This window comes from Chelon labrosus, assembly GCF_963514085.1.
Source record: "Chelon labrosus genome assembly, chromosome: 12".
In the NCBI taxonomy this organism is placed as follows: domain Eukaryota; kingdom Metazoa; phylum Chordata; class Actinopteri; order Mugiliformes; family Mugilidae; genus Chelon; species Chelon labrosus.
In genome coordinates, this window is record NC_140345.1 from 5,474,985 (window position 1) to 5,494,909 (window position 19,925).

Sequence of the window (19,925 nt, forward strand, 5' to 3'; positions counted from 1 at the left end):
CTGGTTCCATGCTGGTCTCAGTGTACATAAATAGAGTATAGGCACGATAGGTAAGAAGATTATGTAACAAAAAAAAGTAGGATATACACAGATGGTGTGGACAAAAGTTTGTGTGTGCTTTAGGTGTGTTTTGTATACATTTGAAATTTTTGTGTTGTCCACTTTCTGAAATAACTAATCTCAACTTTGCTTTTGAAAATGCAAGGATGTTCAACACTAATGTCACACTATAAAATCTCCCCGCGTAGGTTTCATGGTGTGTGCAGGTCTAAGTCTAAAGAATAAAAACAATTGGCAAGACTGATTAACTAATATCTAAGTCCATGGTCAACTTGACTTTCCATGTTTGAAGTGTCTGTATTTTTGGTGATTGTGCAACACAGTGTTTGCCAGCCAGTGCTGGAGGCCATGGAAGGACACTCCCCACAGCAAAGCAACCTTTGAACGGGGGCCGTGCCCATCAAGAGTCATCTATGTATGGAAAGTAGGTCATTGGGAGGTTTCTGTAGGTCGCCGAGAACATAGGAGGCGGAGGAATCGCCATATTTGACTGGTCGTACAGTCAGGCAGTGTAAACAGGAGTCAGAGACTGAACGTACTGCACGGCTGGAAAGTTGAATGGAAAATTCAGAAGCTGCCAGGTTTTCTGTAAACATAGATGGCCTCTCTTGGTTGGATGGTCATATTGGGTGTTAATGGCCTAAAGTAAATGACCAGCTGGGGTTTTTCCACATGTATTTGAATAGTCTGAAACGTGTGAAACACACCCACACAGAGGGAAGCGGGGGAAGAACAGAAAAAGAGACAGTTTCACGCGACTCAGCAACAAGAGCTTTTGTTCTCCCAGAAAACACATTCAAATGACACCTCTCTGTCTTCTGCTATGTGTTTTTTAATTCCCTTTCTCAATCTGTGGACACGAGAGAAAGGGAAGTTGACACACCAATAAAAGGAACATATACAATACGGAAATCAAACAAGAATACTGAAACACAGACCACAATGCTTTAGATGCAGCATATTAGAAGGCGAGATACTGGAATAGTACAAGTCAGGACCACAGTCTACTAAGAAGGTAAAAACAACCAATGCAGTTATATAAGAAAGGGCTGCAGGGCTGGATTGTTGCTGTATGTGTTGAATGTCAGTCCAGGTCAGTTGAAGACGAGGATTTTGGTTATTAACCTTGAGGATGCTCTGATTATATAGTTAAAATCTCACATATGGGAGACACTTTCAGATATCAAATCCAGTGTTTTTAACCCAATATTTTTGGCAGTTGTCCGCTCTGTTAAGGGGTTTTGGAGGTGTTTATTACTTCAAGGGTCTAAAGACTGAGGGTGCCATATGCATATTTTCTCATGCGCCACCGGGCTATATACAACTCATTTGACTTAACTGACTTGACTATATGAGGAAAACTTTGCAAAAGCATGTACACTATAAAACATCAAGATTTTACATTGTGGGTCTTTACTTAACTAATACTTTTCATGGACAGTTTCCAGAAAGAACTGTCACCATGCCCTAATTAAAGTGACAGTTGTATTTGTGGAACTCCAGAGTAGAAGTCTAATTCAATCATGAAAATGCTAGTCCTTAACACTGCTTTGAAATGTAACCTGTGAATAGTGCAAACACAAAACCTCTGAATTGCAGTGTATAAATGCCAAAAGGGACAAGCAAAAACATGTAGGAAGAAAAAGAGGTCGGCTGTTTGAAGTTTAGATTTGTCTACGTACATCAGTTGTTTTCATTTTCCCCATTTAATCTCCATATTTAGAATCCAAGCCTTTCATTTAACCAGAACCAAAGTAAATAATTAAGCATAATTAAAGCATTTAGTACGAAGTAATTAGATTTTTTTCTTGTGTTTTTCACGTCAGTGATCTGGTACAGCCCTCCGAAGGTCTGGCAATCTGGAAATGAGGAGAGGAAATTTGATTAATGGATTCAAGCCGAATCAATCTGCAGCTGCAAGGCCAGACCTGATGTTTGTGTCCGGGGTGATTTCTAAAAAGGGATTGTGTAACAGGATGATGTAGCTCGACAGATAATTGAGCATTTCAGGCTTTAGTGTGTCCTGTTGTGTGTTGTGTTCCTGCTGCACCTGGACAGACAGTGACTGAGAAGAAATCTTATTGAAGCTGTGCTGTCTGCTGCTAATCACATTTCCTACCTTCTGGCCTATGGATGCATCAAGTCAGAGGAGGAGAGGACAAGGCCAGTGCACCAGACAGCCCTGGCTCTTTACTGGCTCTTATTTGTCTTTGCTTATGAATTGATAACGTATTTGAAAACGACATGAATCTACACAAATTTCAAATCATCATTCCTCTTTTCTCTCTTTTATCATGTGATTTGAGATAATTGTTTGTCCCAGTTACTGATTATGCGTTATTGAGTCACTAAATTGAGAGGCTAAAATAGATTGAGAATTCATTTCAGACTGCCTCAGGTACGTCATGATTAAATTGTTATTGAATGAATATTCTTTATTTTGACCTGAGGCGCTCATGCCAAATTAAATGACCTTAATTGCTGAGCAGACTGCTTGGCGCGTTTGCGTCTATGAAAAATAATAAACCCATAAACCTTTAACCCATCAGTATCAGTGTTATATCAGTTCATAGCCTATCCACTCACAGTGTCCACTAAGCCAGGGTTGCGTGCCATTGCCCCCTGTTGCACTGTAAGCAGTATTACACTATGACCCTGCCTCTGGATGCACGGCTTCAGGTGGTGCTGACATTTTAACAACAATGCTTTTGCGGAATATGAAAGAAAAATATCGAAATTCTTTACATTTTTAAATTAAGCCTTGTTCACGTGCATACGCACTCTTTATTTGATTTGTTTAATGGTTGATTAGGGTGATGATGATGATTAGGGTGAACACAGCGGAGGGAAGGCATGAGAGGCAGTCAGATTTACTGTGACGGCAAGAACACAACAGCTTGTGTACATCTTCTGTTCAAATGCACACTTTAAACTAATAAGCAGATATAATTCAAACAGCAATTCCTATTATATTTCCAATCCTTCCGATGTGCAAGAGGCATGCGAATAAGTTGTTACCGTTATCCTTGTTTTAAAAATACCATAAAGGAAGGATGCTGCATTTGCTTGTGTGATGTTAGATACTGTCTTTCAAATGAAGATGAGTGGAAAGTAATCAGCAAAAGAGAGGGAAGGAAAAAGCATTGCGGCACAAACAGGAATAATCCAATAGGAAGACATGTTTTCCTTGACAAGGAAAGTTCATCCTTGATGTTGGGAAACAAAATAATGGAAAAGTATTTTCAATTTAGTTAGTGATAATACATTTAATAGACTATCTGTTTTGTTTGGGATTTTTTTTTTAAGAATCTAATGCATGGTATGATGTGCTTTTCCTCCTTTTTTTCTTATCAACATGCTTTTCACACCGAGCATCTTACACCATGTAAACCTTCTTACAGTGAGTGCTCTCCTCCCCAGAGTCCAACTCACCATTTCTCCTTGAAACTCTGTTTTTCATGGAGGACACTTGTACGTGTATGATCACTGTATTTCTCCCTACTTCTGCATGTAAACACACATGGAAATCAGTGTGAGCAATCTAACAAAAAGGAATTCCATTTTAATTTCATCACAGACTCCAGCTGTTGCCATAACACTTCAAAAGAGCACATTTTGATGTCTTTCACCCCCCCCACCCCTTCTCTCTCTCTCTCTCTCTCTCTCTCTCTCTCTCTCTCTCTCTCTCTCTCTCTCTCTCTCTTTCCTGTCATCACAACCTCCCTCCTTATCTTCTCCCCTCACTCTCTGACTCTGCCACCACTCAGGTCTGTAGGTCTGTGCGGTCTTGTTGCAGTTGTTCAGCTGCTGAGAGGGTCAGTAAATCAGATCACCTAACCTCTGTCAAGGGAGAACATAAGGTAAGCTCTTAAAAGGTTGTTTCATTATAAAAAAAAAAACAAAAAAACAATGCTGATTTGTAAATCTCGCTTTGAACTGGTGTTTTTTAATACTTTATATTTAAAAGTATTAAATATGTTCAGTATGTGGACGGTAATTCTGATCACTTTGACCCGTTTCATAAATCCTTTGTTTTCTGCTGAGAGAGATTTCAAAAAACAGGCTCACGATATTTTGAAACAAGGTGGTGGGTGCAACAGTGACTCAAGGGGTTATTGCCACGTGATATGTCAGTGTGCATGTTACTACAATGCACTTAAATGGAGGGCTTGTATGTGTTTTATTATAAATAAAGTTTCAGGGGTGCAGCACTCCTGCTGCTTCCTGGGAGAGGCAGTCATCTCAAGGACAGCTGGTTCTCAAGAGTCGAGACAGAGCGCTGTGTCAGTTGAGATTTTCACCATGAGGGAGGAAAAGCCTGAAGTGGTGTAATATCCACAGTGTATGCGCCCAAATAGTGCATAGTTGTATTGAGAAATATTGTCCTTTGAGTTGCTACGGGGCTTTGTGGAAAGTAATATGCTTCCACCTCTTCTGCTCCAATATATTTCCTATGCTTTTAATAAGCCATGGTCATATATGAACAGGGTAAAGAGTGAGGGTAAAAACAATTGTATTCCCTTTAGTCACATCAGTCTATTGATCGATTTGGATGTTTTTGTAAATGTATGTGTGGGTAAAAAAAACAGAAACAAAAAAAACAACTCGTATTCAGGCCACTCTGTGCAACCAGTTAAAGGTGGTCACTTGAGCATTATTTACTTTAGTCAAATCCTCTCACATCAGCTTACCACACTACCATCAGTTTAATCTATTGATTGCATACAGGAGGATTGTGCTGACCTTCACCCACTGATTGATCGTTAAGAGACAATCCCCTCTGTTTCCACTAGGGGGCAGTCTTCATTTTAAATATGGTAATACCACACCAGGAGTATCCTGGTTTTTAATCTCCGCTGTTAACAATACAACACTGCATCCAAAGAAGGCAAAAATGTGAACCAAACCAAGTTTTTTAAGATGACTTAATTTACTGTCCTACAGAAACTTTAGTGCATTCTTGTAGATGCTCAAATATTAATGACATTCACAAATACAGGATTCACTATTTACAAGATATCTGTTGGACCGTGAACACATCATGAACCGGGCTGGATTTTTACATTAACTTAGGTCTTAGTTCCATTAGCAAGAATTAGTTTATAGCTTTGCAAATACCAGGCAACTATCACTCCAATATCATCATCAGATCACCCAGTAATGATCGTCGTCTGTTTACTCTGACCTCCAAATGACTTTCTGTCCTGTCTCACAAATGTTAATGTTCCTCTTAAGCCCCAGGATCAATATTGACAAAGAATTTTCTACTTTATTTGTTTCTCCACAGGAAGTTGCCTGTCTTGTCCAGTTAATGTGAAAACATATAAAATTAAGGTTTGTTGCCAAACACTGATGTGAATGAAATCTAAATTTCATTCTTCTTGTTTGTGACATTATATAGATGCATGTGTTCTGCTCCAGACACATTCATTGTTTCTACTGAAAAGAAAACACATTAAAAAATTTTACTTCCTAATATTCATACACACATATACATATATAGTTGAAATGGAGGAATGGGCAGCTTCCATTCCTTTACAGCCTGCAGCAACCAAAGGGAATGCATCATCACCAATAGGTATGTATCCTTCAATAAAATTAAAATATGCATGGATAAGTCAATTCAAATTCATTTATAGTGTCAGTTGTGTCAGTGGTCTACTGTGCTATATATTTTCTTCCAGTTAACAGGTCTTGTAAGGATCTGGAATGCTACATGGTCCTGACTGAAGTAGAGAAGACAGCCATCGGCTCCATCTGTTTCCTGGCAGGGCCTTTCACATTGCTGGAAAATGCTCTTGTGTTGGGGGTGATTGCCACCACGGTCACCCTGCGACAGCGTCCGTCCTATCTGTTCATTGGCAGCTTAGCTCTGGCTGATGTCTTCGCCAGCTGCTTCTTCACCACCAGCTTCCTGGACTTTCACCTCTTTCGCCACAGCGACGGTCCCACTGCGTACCTCTTCAAATTAGGTGGTGTCACCATGGCCTTCACTAGCTCAGTGGGGAGTTTACTGCTGACTGCTCTGGACCGATACCTCTGCATCCACCAGGCCTCCAGCTACAAGGTGCTGCTGACCCGCCGCAGAGCTATGCTCAGCCTTATGATTCTCTGGAGCACCACCTTATTCCTTTCCTTCTTGCCTCTGATGGGGTGGAGGTGTCCCACAGGGCTCACTCCGCCCTGCTCACGCTTGTTTCCCTACATCAGCCGAGGTTATCTGGCCTGCTGGACCAGCTTCATCCTTGTGCTTCTAGCGCTCATATTAGTGGCATATGCTCTCATCCTGTGGAAGGCCCACCGCCACGAATCCTCCATGACCAGCCTCCAGGGAGCCACAGGGACAGGTCAGGCCCGCATGAGGATGGATATCCGGCTTGCTCGCACCTTTGGGCTGATTTTGCTCATACTCGTGAGCTGCTGGCTTCCTGCTCTCTCCTTTATGCTAGCTGATGTCTCTGTGATCCTGACCCACGAACAACTGAGGGCCTTTGCTTTTTGCAGCACCCTCTGCCTGCTCAACTCTGCCATCAACCCACTGCTGTACGCCCTGCGCTGCAGAGAGCTACGACTTGCCCTCCTGCAGTCACTACAAAGGATGTGGGAAGTTGTGAGGTGCAAAGAATCTACAGAGGACTTAACCCCTAGACTACCCTCTGCAGAGGACAACAACTGTACTGTTTTTACTGAGGAGGAGGAGGGGCCCAGGGCCAGAACCACCCGATTCAACTCCATCTCAGAAGTGGTGAACAATCAACAGCTGAACATCACAAAATGAAGGCGGTGCAGAAGTGAAATAAAGAAGTAGCAATATAGTTATTAACCTATGGGATTTAGCTGGAGGTGAAGAAGAATAACACAGTGTAAATACAGACGTCACAGGAAACCTCACTGTCGATTAAAAATTAAGTCAGAGAAGAGTAGTATTTCTTGACATCAAATTGTCAGTGCTAGCATAGAATATTTTAAATGCCATTCTGAACAGGACTAATGTGGCAACGACCATCAAACCATAAGTCTTGAATGTAAACATGCAACATATTGTATTTTACTCAGTTACAACAAAAATGCTATCACTAATCAAGTAGAAAATATCAAATGTTGGGAGTTCATTTTTGATTTCAAAATACATTTTGTAGTTGGTCTGCACTGGCTTCGGGCAAGCAAAATGCTTAGTATGTGTTGGGTTTATTTTAAAGTGAGATGAAGCTACCACAGTTCTCTAAAACATTCACATCTGTGAAATATTGTGTCCTGTGAACCGAACTGCTCACCTTTTGTCTTTTGTCTACAATGCATTATAAATGTGGATTTGTTGTTATCTGCTTCTTTACTTTTGAGCAGGCAGGAAAGAGACGACCTCGTGGGTCTCCTATTCTGCATGCACATGAATGCCAGGACCCCACAAAAAGCCCCACGCACAGGAGAATTTCACACAATGCTCACTGCGTGAATTCAAGCAGCGTGCCGAGGTGAATGGGGCACATGGTAGGAAGAGAACGAGCATAGACACTAGAACAGTCTTTGCTAAAGTAACAAATGCCAGCTGCAGTAGAGCACACACTAACGTGCACTTGTGCTCATGGGCGCACACAAGGTAACAGAAATAGACAATCATATAGCGCTTAAAAGACATGTTGCTCGTAGATTGTGGTTTTGAGTGTTCAGAACTCCTGTTTCCATCATATGAACTGATTAAAAACACTTGGACTCACTATGTTTTGGCTTCTTATACATTTGTTTTCGAGCAAACTGCATAAGTAAAATGTACTCATCTGTGACCCTTAGTCAAAATAAGTGAAGAAAAGGTTTATTATGCACCACCACTATAGCAGAATACGTGGCAGAACAGAAAGAAAAACAGAATTTTTACACATATTGTGCTCAAATAATAACAACATAAAGATATAATCTCATGTAAAATACACTCATTTAAAACTAACAGCAGCTCTGCAATAAATTCTGAAGGTTATAATAAAGTGAGGTTTTGGAGAACCTTATATTTAAATACCTATACCTCTAAAATTCAACAGCTTCTCAAACAAGAGCCTTAAAAAATAGTATAAAGTAGACAGAAAAGTAATCAACAATCTGAAGAACACAGCAGAGGAGGAAAATGTAAAATTTGAGTACAGCTGCATCAGTTTTATGAGATGACACTAAATTTAAATTCTAATCATTCTGCTGAATATTTCCCTGAGGCACAAGGTGATCCAGTGGCAACACATAGCCTACAACTTAACTAGTACTGAAATGAAATATAGTGAAAAAGTTATTATTCTAAACAGAGGACAAAGGATTTCATTTTCTCTCCTTGGTCAAAATTGCTGCAAAATTGGTTTGACGTCATCAGTTGCAATAGAGCTTTTATGATACACAGGAAGCTCAAATAAGAACACACCGTGCGCATCTTCAGTTCCTCTTCACACTAACAGTATAATGTAGGCAAGCGCCCTAAAAATAATGTTGATAATAAAATGCAAGACTAATCCAGGTCACCCTGAACATGCAGCCAGGCCTGGTTAATACTTATTTACCTAGCTAATAAATTTCAATGATTTAACTACAAACTACAAACTTAGGGTTTATATACAGAGAAAAAAAAAATCTATATGGGGTCTACTAGTTGTTAATAGAAAAGAAATAAATAACTAAATCTGTTTACTGCCAGAGGAGAGTGTAACAAAACCCTGGAGTTCACTTTTAATCTACCTGATTTACCTGATGGTCGCCACCAGACGTCTCGTGAACCTTCAGTTTGAGTTCAACGGAAAAGCGATCAACAACAACAATCGGGTTGGTCGGCCGGAAATCGCAGCGTTAAAAGCACAACTGAGAAAACAAGGCCACCATTTATTCCGATAATAAGTGGACAGTACATCAGAAAATACAAATTGAGATAAAAATTGTCACTGAAATCCATAAAGGAAACGTAACAATGTGTTGTTAATATTTGAGATCCCCCCTCTTTCCTGCTATGGTACGACCTGCCATTGTGACGTTTTAAAAATTCAGCAGGCAGGGTCGGCTGTTGGCTTACTACTCAGAGAAGAAAATCCGTTGTTGTGGAGGAGAAGAAAGGCGAGGAAGAAATTAGGGACTTTAAACGAGCAACCGACGAGCTTTAAACCCCAGCTTTTGTGGGTATTTTTTTCTCCAACTTAATTTTTGTCCGTTTTTGTTTAGCTAACATGGCTTGTGGAGCTACGTTAAAGCGGTCGATGGAGTTCGAGGCCCTCCTCAGCCCTCAGTCTCCCAAGCGGAGAAGGTGCAATCCACTACCGGGGACTCCCAGCACTCCGTCGCCGCAAAGATGCAACCTCCGTCCCCCAGTCGACAGCCCGTCGCATTCGATGTCTCCGACGGCCATTGGGGGCGAACACAGGCTCACACCAGGTATAGATTTAAACCAGATTTCCTGCTTTTTCTGCGTTTCATGGTGGGTGTTATGGGGGAGGGGGTTTGGGTGGAGTGGAATGGATAGCTAGCTTCTTGAGAGAATCAGAATGGGGGTTGGAGGCTAAATGTTAGCCTACCTTAGCTAACGTCAGGAAGGGGAATGTCGTCGCTAAGTTAGCGCCACAGATCACATTACCGATTGTAATAAATCAGTATACACAAAAAGTCTGAAAGTATTCGCTTGTGACGTCTTGTCATGTCTATTCTTGGCTGAGCTAGCTTACTTTGGCTAACGTTGATTTGATCATGAAAATATTAGATTCATTGTAGGTAATTCAAATACTACTTACAGTATTATGACATTATTCTAATTATATATTATGTTTAAACAATTTCATGTGTTTAGTTAAACTTGATTGTGCATGATTAAACAAAAGATCCTGCTTTAACACCTGGGGAACAATCAAGCCTGTTGGCTTCAAGTAGACAAATGGCATCACAGCAGCAGCCTGTTAATTAGGAGCTGCCTGGGTAATGTTCCTTGGCTTTAGTGCCACAATTGTCTCGCGTTGATGTGGGGGTTACCATTCTGCACCACAACCATGTCTTTTTTTTTTTCCTGCTCAGGCCTGGAAGGCATTGTTCATTTCCTTTATGCGTGCACTCTCCTCTCCCATTCACTTGAAAATGTGAGCTCCACTGTGAGCTTGGACGGGTGTGGGGCGCACAAGTAGATACTAGATAATTACCTCGATGTCTACACTGCAGTCCACTGGCTTTTTGTAGTGTGCCAGTCAGTCAGATTTGGCAGATTGACGGCAGTGTCTTAATCCTCTTGCTTTTTTTTTTATTGTAATTAAAAATTGCTTGAGGTCCTTGAAATATTTGTTAATTTCATCCCAGCAAACAAACAGAGGATTACAAGATTCAATCCAACCGATACTAAAGTGAACTTCATCCATTATTAATCCATTCCATATAGCACAACATACTAGAAAAAACTTTTGATATTGGCTAGCCAACACTGGTTGTCCGCCATTAAATCGTGACAAATCTATAGACTGCAAAAGAATCAGTCAAGTGCAGATGTGTCCCTGTTTAGATCCACAGGTTAAAACCATTCTCATTTTTTTTTTAAATATTAGAGATTATTAACTTCACGTGTTCTATTAGGCCAGGACTATAGCAAATTATATATCATTGCGCTGTCTGCATCCCCTCTTAAAGCTGTGCTCCTACGGTTTAGGTTTCACTTGGTGTTTTCCATGGAACGTTTACATGTGGAGGAGGGGAATAACGCATGGTACCTGGAAAAATGAAAGCAAATTGTCAGCTACATTGTTGTCATTAACAGTGAACTTCAGGAGTCCCATTTTACCCAGTGTATCTGTAGTATTATTTGTTTAAGACAAAGGGCAACCAGGGTCTTTGTTCCTGTTTTTTTTGTGCCTCATGGTGCATGTCCTTGCACGATGATGCCAGGGGTGCAAAGAGGTTTGCTTTGCACTCTTTCAGATGTATTGTAGGTGTTGATGGATGCCCTCACGACTTTTTGTTAAATGCATTTACTGCTTCTTTAATTCTGTTTTGAGAAAGGTGCATGATGTATTTGGGAGTTTTTCATTTCAGGGACTATACGGGGCAGTTCCATGTAGTTGAGGAAGCCTGGAGGCGATGACTTACCCCTCCTTATTGCTCATTTATTGCTCAATTTATTTGTGCAATCTTGTTTTGTTGCATCTGCAGACAGTGTGGTATAGTAACACACATATTAATCATTCAGATCAGTATTCTTCTGGTTGTCTGGTTTGACATTGCTTATCTAACGTGAACATTATGTTAAGAATCTAACAGGCCTCGTGTGCCTTGCTTGTCATCCTACCTGAATTAGTACACAGCAGCTGCAGGGTTGAAGCCATGTAGGTTTGTCTGCTTCAGACATGAGGCCCGGATACCTGGCATTATGCTCACCTTCACTGAAAGAGGCCCCTCTTGTGGGAGTGGCACTGTGAGCCTGCCTTTCAGATGTGGTTTGCCAAGTGAAAGCAGTTTTGTATTTTGCAAAAGGTCAGCTGTCATCCCTCCCACCAAGCTCTAACCGCTCAGGCTTTCCAGCTAGTCACGTTCGCTTGTGGAGACTGTGCGGGCGAGACACAGGGATCCGACTATGCAGAGGTATCTTTAGGTAATTGTTTCATAATGTAAATAGAATCACCTACTCTGTTTTCCTCTGCGCTGCCAGTCTGGGCGTTCGCTTTGGTAACATCCCTGAGATGACAAGTGGGCCTAGTGCCTTCGGAGGAGATGTTGCCTAAAAGGCCGGACTGTCTTGACTTCTGCACAGCCTGCTCTCTGGTCTGGGGGACAGATCAACGATGGATTTCTGCATCGAAGTTAAAGATCACTTAACTTATTTCCTCCAAAAAACTATTCCATAGCACCATATCAATAGCAGGAATGGCTGGGAAGCTTTCTTTGCAAAATATTAGATGATGTTTCTGTTGTGGACCATTTTGAGCATAACTTATTTTTAGCTTAATTTTGCAGGGAAAAGTCAGGGCTCTGTTGTTTGTTTGATCAACAAACATTACATGAGCAAATTTTCTCGTCTGTAGCAAGTTTATTGGTAGTCAGTCATTTAATTTGTAGTCCCCCGAACTGTTACTGCACAGTCTTTACATTCTTTACTGCACAAGGGCACGTTGAACTGACCCGCAATACATCACAGCCTACTTCCTGGCATTTGGGACATTTGAAACCCACCTCCCCCTCCACAATCCTTTAGCAGTGGACGGTGAAAAGGAATGAGTCAGCTTTGTTTTCTCTCCACCAACATGTCCAATTTATCTGGCCGATCTCCTGTTGCATTCACTCTTTGGCCTGTGCCTAAGCCTTTTAGCCGAGGCTTTCTCCACTGTGTTCCCCTGGCTCCCGGAAGTCTCTGTAATTGATTGCTTAGCCTGGCTGTGGTAGGGCCATTGTTGCCAGGCAACGCCCACTGTTGAGCTACTAGTAGCTGGCAGAGGTGGAAGTGACATGCAGCGGGCGAGGGTTTTCACTTGTCATTCCAATGAATCCAAGAAAAGTGATGACTTCTGTTTTCACTACCTTTAGTCAGAAATGGGACTTTACTACATTTATGCAGTAATGCGTTGGTACTTTATATGTTCAGTCCATTGGACTCATTCAAATGACTCTGCTCCCACAGGTATATCCTTTGTTGGCATTGACAAAAGTCTGCAACTGTAGTTGGCTCACCCCAACTCTAAATTCAAATTACACAGGATTACATTACTTAATGTTGGTTTTCATTTGATTTCTCTTTCTCACACATCTGTACAGATTTTGTTTTAATAACAATTGCATTGAGTTTCTTTTTTCTAAAACAGGGTTTCCCCCAGGAAATTGTTGAGCGGAGGTGTTAAGAATGCTCGGCATGTATCTTCTGCTCACACAAAATCCCCCTTTATTATTTGAAACCCTGACAGGCCTTAATTAGCCCACTTCTTCGCCCAACAGATGTTCTGGGAGGAGCTGAGCAAGCGACAAAGCTGCTTCACTGTGTTTCACCACATTAGTTGATGCAGTTGGCACCAAAATGTTCTTCTCTTGATATCATCTCTTATCAGGAAAAATGCAGATCCAGCTCGTCATGATCAAATTTAATCCACCTCAAGGTGTTGTCTGATTAGCATGAGTGCACAGTAATGCTTTTATTAAATTAGTTTGACCCCTAGATTGAGAGTGGGCTTTTTTAATGAATATAATATGATTAATCACTGGGAGCACAGATTCATTACAGATATTCTCACCCTTTTTAAGTATATATCTAGTCTCCAATCAGGTACATGATTAATTGCAAACGCATTCAAATTGGACATAAAAAGGTCCTCATTTGGATATCTACATTAAGGTATATGTTTATGATGTTTTTCATGTAAGTGGCATGAAATACAGACTAAAGCATGTCACACAAGGGCTTTAGTATATTGGAGAACTAAAAAGACCGAAAGATCTTCAAAGTTAAGCAGCTAATAAATTGCAGCCCCTCTGTTGCTTCAAGATAATGGTGTTCTCCCTGGAGTAACATGGTCTGTTTTAGTAGTAGCTAAACAAACACAGCCCTTCAGATTGTGGCGTTGTGTTGATAATGCTGGCGATGTTTCAGAGGCCAGGCCATATCCAACAAGACGAGGCGTCCAGTTCAATAATGGGTAACCGTAAGCAAAACGGCGTCCTTAACGTGCTTTGTGGAGAAAATCCTGCTTTCCTCACCAGTCCAAACAAGCTTAGTGATGAGCAGGCTGAAGTGGCAGCGCGGCTTCTCACTTTCTCCCCCCACCCAAGATAAATGAGGCACAGCTCCCCAGATAGAGGTGCAGCATGTGCACAGACTTCACTCCCTGTTTAAATCAAGTAAGATAAACTCCTGCTTCTGCATTTGGTCTCAGTGCAGCTTGAAGCCAGGGTGTTTTCCTCTTGTTATTTTCCAGGACTTCTCTTTAAACTGTATAATAATATGTATAGATTTGTGAGCGGGTTTTGGTCAATGTTTGAGCTGTAGCAGGGCTGTATAGGTTTCATTTTAAGGAGGAAACGTATTGGTTTATGCACAAGTCCCATCAGTTTCTCCATTAATGGGTGTTTTTTTTATTTATCGTAACAATTATAGAGCAGCAGCAGACGTTGAACTCAAAAATATTAAATGTGAAACCAAGAAAAGCAGCAGATGGTTAACACTGACACCCCAGAGTCATGAAATGCTAATCAATTATTGGATGTATTGAACAAAGTAATGTTTTCCACCTCTGAGACAAATCTGTTTACTTGACATGTACACAAAAGGCATCATAAGAACAAAAAAAAAAAGTCTCCTTGAAGCCAAAGAATGTGATCTATGTAGCGGCTTATCCCTGAGCCCTCCCACCAGCGGTAGCCTTGTTGGCAGGACTCTGACACCATGAAAAACTTGGAAAGAGAAGTGAAAGTGATAATAGTCACAAGATCAGAAAGTGTGTCAGCTGTGTTTGTGTGCGCGCGTGCATGCGTTCGTTACGTCTAAAGTAGCTGAAATGTCGGTCGTTGGCGCACATCATTACATCCTGTCTTCTTCTTTTCGGCCTCACGTTAGTTGAGAGAGAGAGAATACACAGGAAGTGAGTGTAGCTGTACGTTATGTTGTGAAATTTTGATGCTTGCCCCAGTAGTCCCAGCTCATGCAGGAATACACTGAGGATTGTGTGAAGGCGGTTGGTTTAGATTTGGAAGGACGCACTTTAGACTAATGAAAGTGGTCTGTAGTTGCTGTTCATTTTATTCCAGGAGTGAATAGTTGGGCAGCACACAATTGCGGCAACAATTTTGTAATTTTATTTTGCTAAAAGAAATGGAGCGTCACACCAGACCCTTTTGGATTGCATGTTAGAAGATATTTAAAGAACCTCGAATGTTTTTTCTTTGGGAGACCCTTGGGACCGCCAGTCATAGTGCCAAGTTTTCATCAAACATCTGTTAGCGAGTGACCTGTGTCCTGCTTGTCTGTTGACCTTGTTCCTGTTTCGCTCCCCACAGAGCAGATCTTCCAGAACCTCCGTGAGAAGTACAGCCGGATCCAGAGGCGACGGCAGCTGGAAGGGGCCTTCAACCAGACGGAGGCCTGTAGCTCCAGTGACGCCCCCAGCCCCAGTTCTTCCCTCAGTGCTCCCAGCTCTCCACCAGGTAGTAGAATCACACACATGCCTGTAAACTTTTTATTTATGCTCTAACTCCAGAAGCCATGTCTTCTGGTCTCGTACAGACACAACGGTCACTGTAGGTGCCACTCGAACCGTTGCAGCCGTCACACCATCTAACCAGGGCTGTGTGTAGAGTTTTAGGTTTTCTTTTGTTCTTCTGTTGAGTACATCAACATTGTCACTTTCTGAATGAATACAAGGATTCTGGTCGTTTGTGTTTGAGATGGAGGTGACCCAATAATGTGACTGCTTTGTTTTGTTCTGGTTAGCAATCCAACAACATGAAGTGGCATCCAGAACATCAAAGAAACCCAAAAATGTCTCTGTAAGCTAGATTTAAGACTGAGCATTAGTCCAGAAATTACAAACAAGAAGTCGTCTCAAGAGGCAGCCTGCTGCTGCTGCTGCTCAACAAAACCATCACAAGGGCAGGCAGTCTGGGTTCGTTCCAGATGTGTTTGTTAAAGATTTGTAGCTGTCCGGGCCAGATCCAACCCACTACTGTAATGGAGATGTCTTTCTCATGTGAGTTCAGTTTGACATTTTGCAATGAACTAAAAATATGTGCTTTATTGCCAAGTTTTCAGGATACTGTTGGATGTAGTGATTTTGTTTCAGATGGAACTCCAAATAAGAAAAAAAACTTTTGTAAACTATTAAATGGATCCAGACATGCAAACTATAACTGACTGGTGACAAAGACCAAACTCAAAATGGCTGTCCATACAGTCAAGACCAGACTTTTAAAATCAAGGTATACCCTGGCTCCTTACATACATACATACATGATGTGGAAGAGATCTAATTAGATAGTTTGAGTCCATATTTTCTTTTAATTATTTATTTTCTATTTATTTTATTTGCGTTTTGTGTCTGCTGTTCCTCTGTGCCACAGGAACAGTTGGGCAGTTTGCAGGTTGAAGGACTATTTGCAGGTTCATGTGTGCAGATGTAATCCAAGTCAGAGGCCATCAGGCTGCTGTGCTGTTTGATTCTCTGCAGGACTCTCTCAGATGATGCACTGTTACTAAACGGGCCTCTTTTGGTTTCTGAGCCTCGCCGTTAAACCTTCATCCCCACTCTGCCGTCCTCCACTGTGATTTACAAACATTTTAGTCCACCTGGCTCATAGCAGACCTCAAAGACCCCTGGGTGATGAATCACCAAGCTAAAGCTGGCTCCAGTCTCACACTGTCTCCGGCTGGACTCTGAGAAAGAGCCCACATTAGTGCTGCGCGACCCTGTTGGTCTTACAGAGGTGACATAGGACATAAAGGAGAGCTGTAAATTTGCACCGGGCTGAGCACCTATTACAGGGGAGAGAGAGCGAGAGGATGTTTCTGTGACGCATTAGTGCTCGGGTCATGACAGCAGTTCAGCCATTTTATAGGCGATCTCATTTTGTCCTCCTCAGGTGCCTCAAGGAAGGACCAGCCCTCGTTTACGCTGAAGCAGGTCGGCTACCTGTGCGAGCGCCTGCTCAAAGACCATGAGGAGAAGATCCGGGAGGAGTACGAACAGATCCTTAACACAAAACTTGCAGGTAAAAAGCAGTCCACTAGAAACTGTAAAAGGGCACGGTTCATGAGCACTTCTACTAGCAGCACAGCCGATGAGAAACATCCAGCCCCATCCCTCACGACTATCCTTCATATCATGAGTGATAATGCAGTGGCTGCAGTGCTGGCATCCATAGTTTCCTCAGGCTTTATGTGCGTCTAGATGCCAAGACTGTAAACAGATTGCATTGTGGCAGCTGCAGTGCACATGTGCTGTAAAGAGGATGTGATGCTGTCTAGCTACTGAAGCAAAACCGCATTCATTGTATGCACATTAGGAGGGTTACATTTAAAAGTAGTGGTAGTTTTGTCCCTCACTTTGCACTAAAGTGGCATTCTTCTCACCCCATAATCCAGAGTGTTTGCAGGGCCCATTAACTGTAAAGTATGCAGGAGAAAACTGAGCCTTTTAAAAGATGATGCAGTATGCCTTCATCATGGCCGAGAAGTCCGTCACTGCAGATTAAGGAGACGCCTCAGACTTCTTAGAAAAGTCAGCGTAGCTAAGCACACACTGGGGATATTGTCATGAAGCTGTAAAGTTAATTTCATGTGATGATATCCTAGGATTGAGTATCTACGAGAAAAGTTCTGTTTTCTGACGACATGAATGTAAATTAGAGCAACTGCTGCACATCGGTCGGGCTTCAGCAGTGCTCCTGTTCAGGTGTTAACATTGTGGATAAAGATCTTCCCAAAAAGATCTGGAAATGCAAGTTGTGGATGCAAATCATTTGTGACTAGTTTTAAAAATGACTCTGTAGACCTATCCCTGATGTTTACAGGACACCCACACACACACGCTAACCTCTATACTCCTCTCATTCCAGAACAATACGAATCTTTTGTGAAATTCACACAAGACCAGATCATGCGAAGATACGGAGCCCGGCCTGCTAGTTGTAAGCACCATTTTCTCCATCAGAGTTAATCGCGTTGTCGTTTATCAAGGGCTGATCTCATTTTTCATGTTGTGTGTTTCAGATGTCTCCTGAGCTCGCATCAGTGAGATCCTACCTTCCTCTCACAAGATGGCTGCTCTTCTACTGCCTCCTTCCAAATTGATTTACATTTTATTTCCCTAACACCCCCTCCCTCTCCCCCCCTCCTCCTTTTATCAAACCGTTTGGGTGCCATCCACTTTATAATCCAAAAGTTGGTTTCCTATTTCAAAACTATTGCTGCTGGCCAAAAGTTAGAATCTGAAAGAGAACTATGTATGAAGCCCGCTTTCTTTTTCTTTTTTTTGCCCTTTTTTCCTTGTCGATATGCTCTTTCCAGACATCCTGACTTAAAGCGTGTCAAATCTCTTGCCGGCGCTGTAGAAAAAAAAGAAATGCTTATTGGCTCGTGATCATTCTGTATAACCTTCCAGCAGCTGTATTTAATAGCTCCTGCTTCTCACCTTGTACAACCTTTCTTGCCCCCCTCCGTCCCCAACCTCTCCTCACAACTCTTTACCCAAGAATGTGGATTTTTCTCCCTTTTGAAAAAAATAAAAGTTCTGTGACTAAAACCCTGTTGTGGATGGATGTTCATTTGCAGCAACACTTGTATTGCGGGTTGAGACCATTTAGATCCATTTGTACAGTAGCTGAACTTTTGATTGTTTCCTAGGAACTTCATTAGCAGAGATTAAGCTGGTTTTAGTTGTACAGAAACACTCAAGGTTCTTTTTTTTTTTAATTTATTTTTATTTGTTTTCTTTGAACCCTCATGAGATTCTTTCTCTGCATTTAACCTACCCGTGTGTGCAATGCAGGCGTCATGTAAAGTGAATGCGTTTGGGTTTGGGACTTAAAGTTTAGAAAAACAAAAAAAAGATAATTCAAGTCAGGGAGTATCTGATATTTCACATGTAAGACTAAATCAGGATGTTTGTGAGGTAAGTAAATCTATAGAACCAGAGGCAAGTCTAGCGGCAATCTCACAAGATGTTCCATAAAGCAACTTTTCAGTATTTAATGATTTATTATGGAGGTTCTCCTTTCTCCACAAACAGAACCACAACAGGGAAATTACTTGAGTTTTAATATCAAGAAGTTTGGGTCCAATTAGCAGCACACAATCATCAAACTAAGGGGGAGAAAAATATGGAATATAAAAGTTACTGGGATGTGAAGAGAGGAATACAGGAGGATAATTAGTTGTGGATATTGTTGGTAAGGAGTAAAATGAATTCATAAATGCATCCTGCAGTGCTGCCATTTACTGAAAAGCTTTTCTAACTGAGCCACAAAGAAAAATGGATGGGGCTTTGAAAGACTTCCATATAAGTAGGATGCAACGTCTTGCCAGGAGGAGAAGAGAAGGCCGGTATGTGGGACTGTGAGGAACTAATGTGAAAAATTATCGGGCTCCAAATAAAGCAATACGTGGCTCCATCTTTATCTGGGTACCAAAAACCTGATCTGAAACCAGATGTACTTCACGATAGCCGTCAGTCTGGGTGTTACGTCCTTTCTTATAGTAGAAAAGAATGGTGTTCAGTAAATGGCTACTCTGTAAACCTCCAAAATTCAGTTCCTTGTCAACACCGTTCACAAGTGTTGTTGCCAATTTTTGGTCCCAGTTATGATTTATATAGAACAAATTAAAGTTAAGACTTGACTGGTCCCCTAAGAACTTTACATGTTACAACAGCAGGGCAGAAATATAAAGAAGAAGAAAAAACAACATTATTAGAGAAAATATATTAAAGATCCATGAAATATTTACAGCTGCTGTACCAAATTTAAAGCTACTGGAGTCAAATGGTTTTATCAAAAAAGATTTCTGAGTTAATTTTGCATGGGATAATTTAGGCGGAATATTTTCTGGTTTCTGGTTGAATCAGTATAGATTGGATTTTATTTATTTATTTATTTATTTAACCTGCAGTGTACCGTTTGCACTATTCTAATTGTGGACTCTAGTGCCACCTTGCGGTACACTTGGTGAAACTACAGCTTTATTATTACTAGAGTTGCACTTTACGGAATTGGACAGTGTGTAGGCCTAATCTATGATATTTGCCACCGTCTCATCAAATCATGTCTCTTCCCGGACTCCGTGTATTCCCATAGTGTTTGTGTAGAGGTGGGGTGGGTTTAAGTGGGAGTACTGGAGGAACTTCCGTGCTGTGTCGTCACTGAGCTCAGGTGTGGCTCGGGGAAACAGGTAGACGTTTTTT

General features: G+C 41.5%; 2 protein-coding genes across 2 annotated transcripts; both read left to right on the forward strand.

Moving 5' to 3' along the window:
* Window positions 1–3,803: 3,803 nt before the first annotated feature.
* Window positions 3,804–7,972, forward strand: cnr2 (cannabinoid receptor 2). The gene is made up of 3 exons (XM_084557399.1): window positions 3,804–3,920; window positions 5,348–5,638; window positions 5,745–7,972. Exons 2-3 carry the CDS (start codon window positions 5,569–5,571, stop codon window positions 6,836–6,838), a joined length of 1,164 nt encoding a protein of 387 aa, XP_084413525.1. The 5' UTR covers window positions 3,804–3,920; window positions 5,348–5,568; the 3' UTR covers window positions 6,839–7,972.
* Window positions 7,973–9,078: 1,106 nt separating this feature from the next.
* On the forward strand, window positions 9,079–18,269 carry akirin1 (akirin 1). Its single transcript, XM_084556557.1, has 5 exons — window positions 9,079–9,456; window positions 15,031–15,177; window positions 16,609–16,737; window positions 17,584–17,655; window positions 17,738–18,269. Exons 1-5 carry the CDS (start codon window positions 9,252–9,254, stop codon window positions 17,746–17,748), a joined length of 564 nt encoding a protein of 187 aa, XP_084412683.1. The 5' UTR covers window positions 9,079–9,251; the 3' UTR covers window positions 17,749–18,269.
* The last annotated feature ends 1,656 nt before the right edge of the window (window positions 18,270–19,925 follow it).

What these genes read in the sequence shown, in the direction of transcription:
- akirin1 (XM_084556557.1), top strand. Translation starts at nt 9,252, where the DNA reads ATGGCTTGTGGAGCTACGTTAAAGCGGTCGATGGAGTTCGAGGCCCTC. An exon ending in TGCTCCCAGCTCTCCACCAG is followed by an intron (nt 15,178 to 16,608) that starts GTAGTAGAATCA and finishes TGTCCTCCTCAG; the next exon opens with GTGCCTCAAGGAAGGACCAG. An exon ending in CCTTAACACAAAACTTGCAG is followed by an intron (nt 16,738 to 17,583) that starts GTAAAAAGCAGT and finishes CTCTCATTCCAG; the next exon opens with AACAATACGAATCTTTTGTG.
- cnr2 (XM_084557399.1), top strand. Translation starts at nt 5,569, where the DNA reads ATGGAGGAATGGGCAGCTTCCATTCCTTTACAGCCTGCAGCAACCAAA. An exon ending in GAATGCATCATCACCAATAG is followed by an intron (nt 5,639 to 5,744) that starts GTATGTATCCTT and finishes ATTTTCTTCCAG; the next exon opens with TTAACAGGTCTTGTAAGGAT.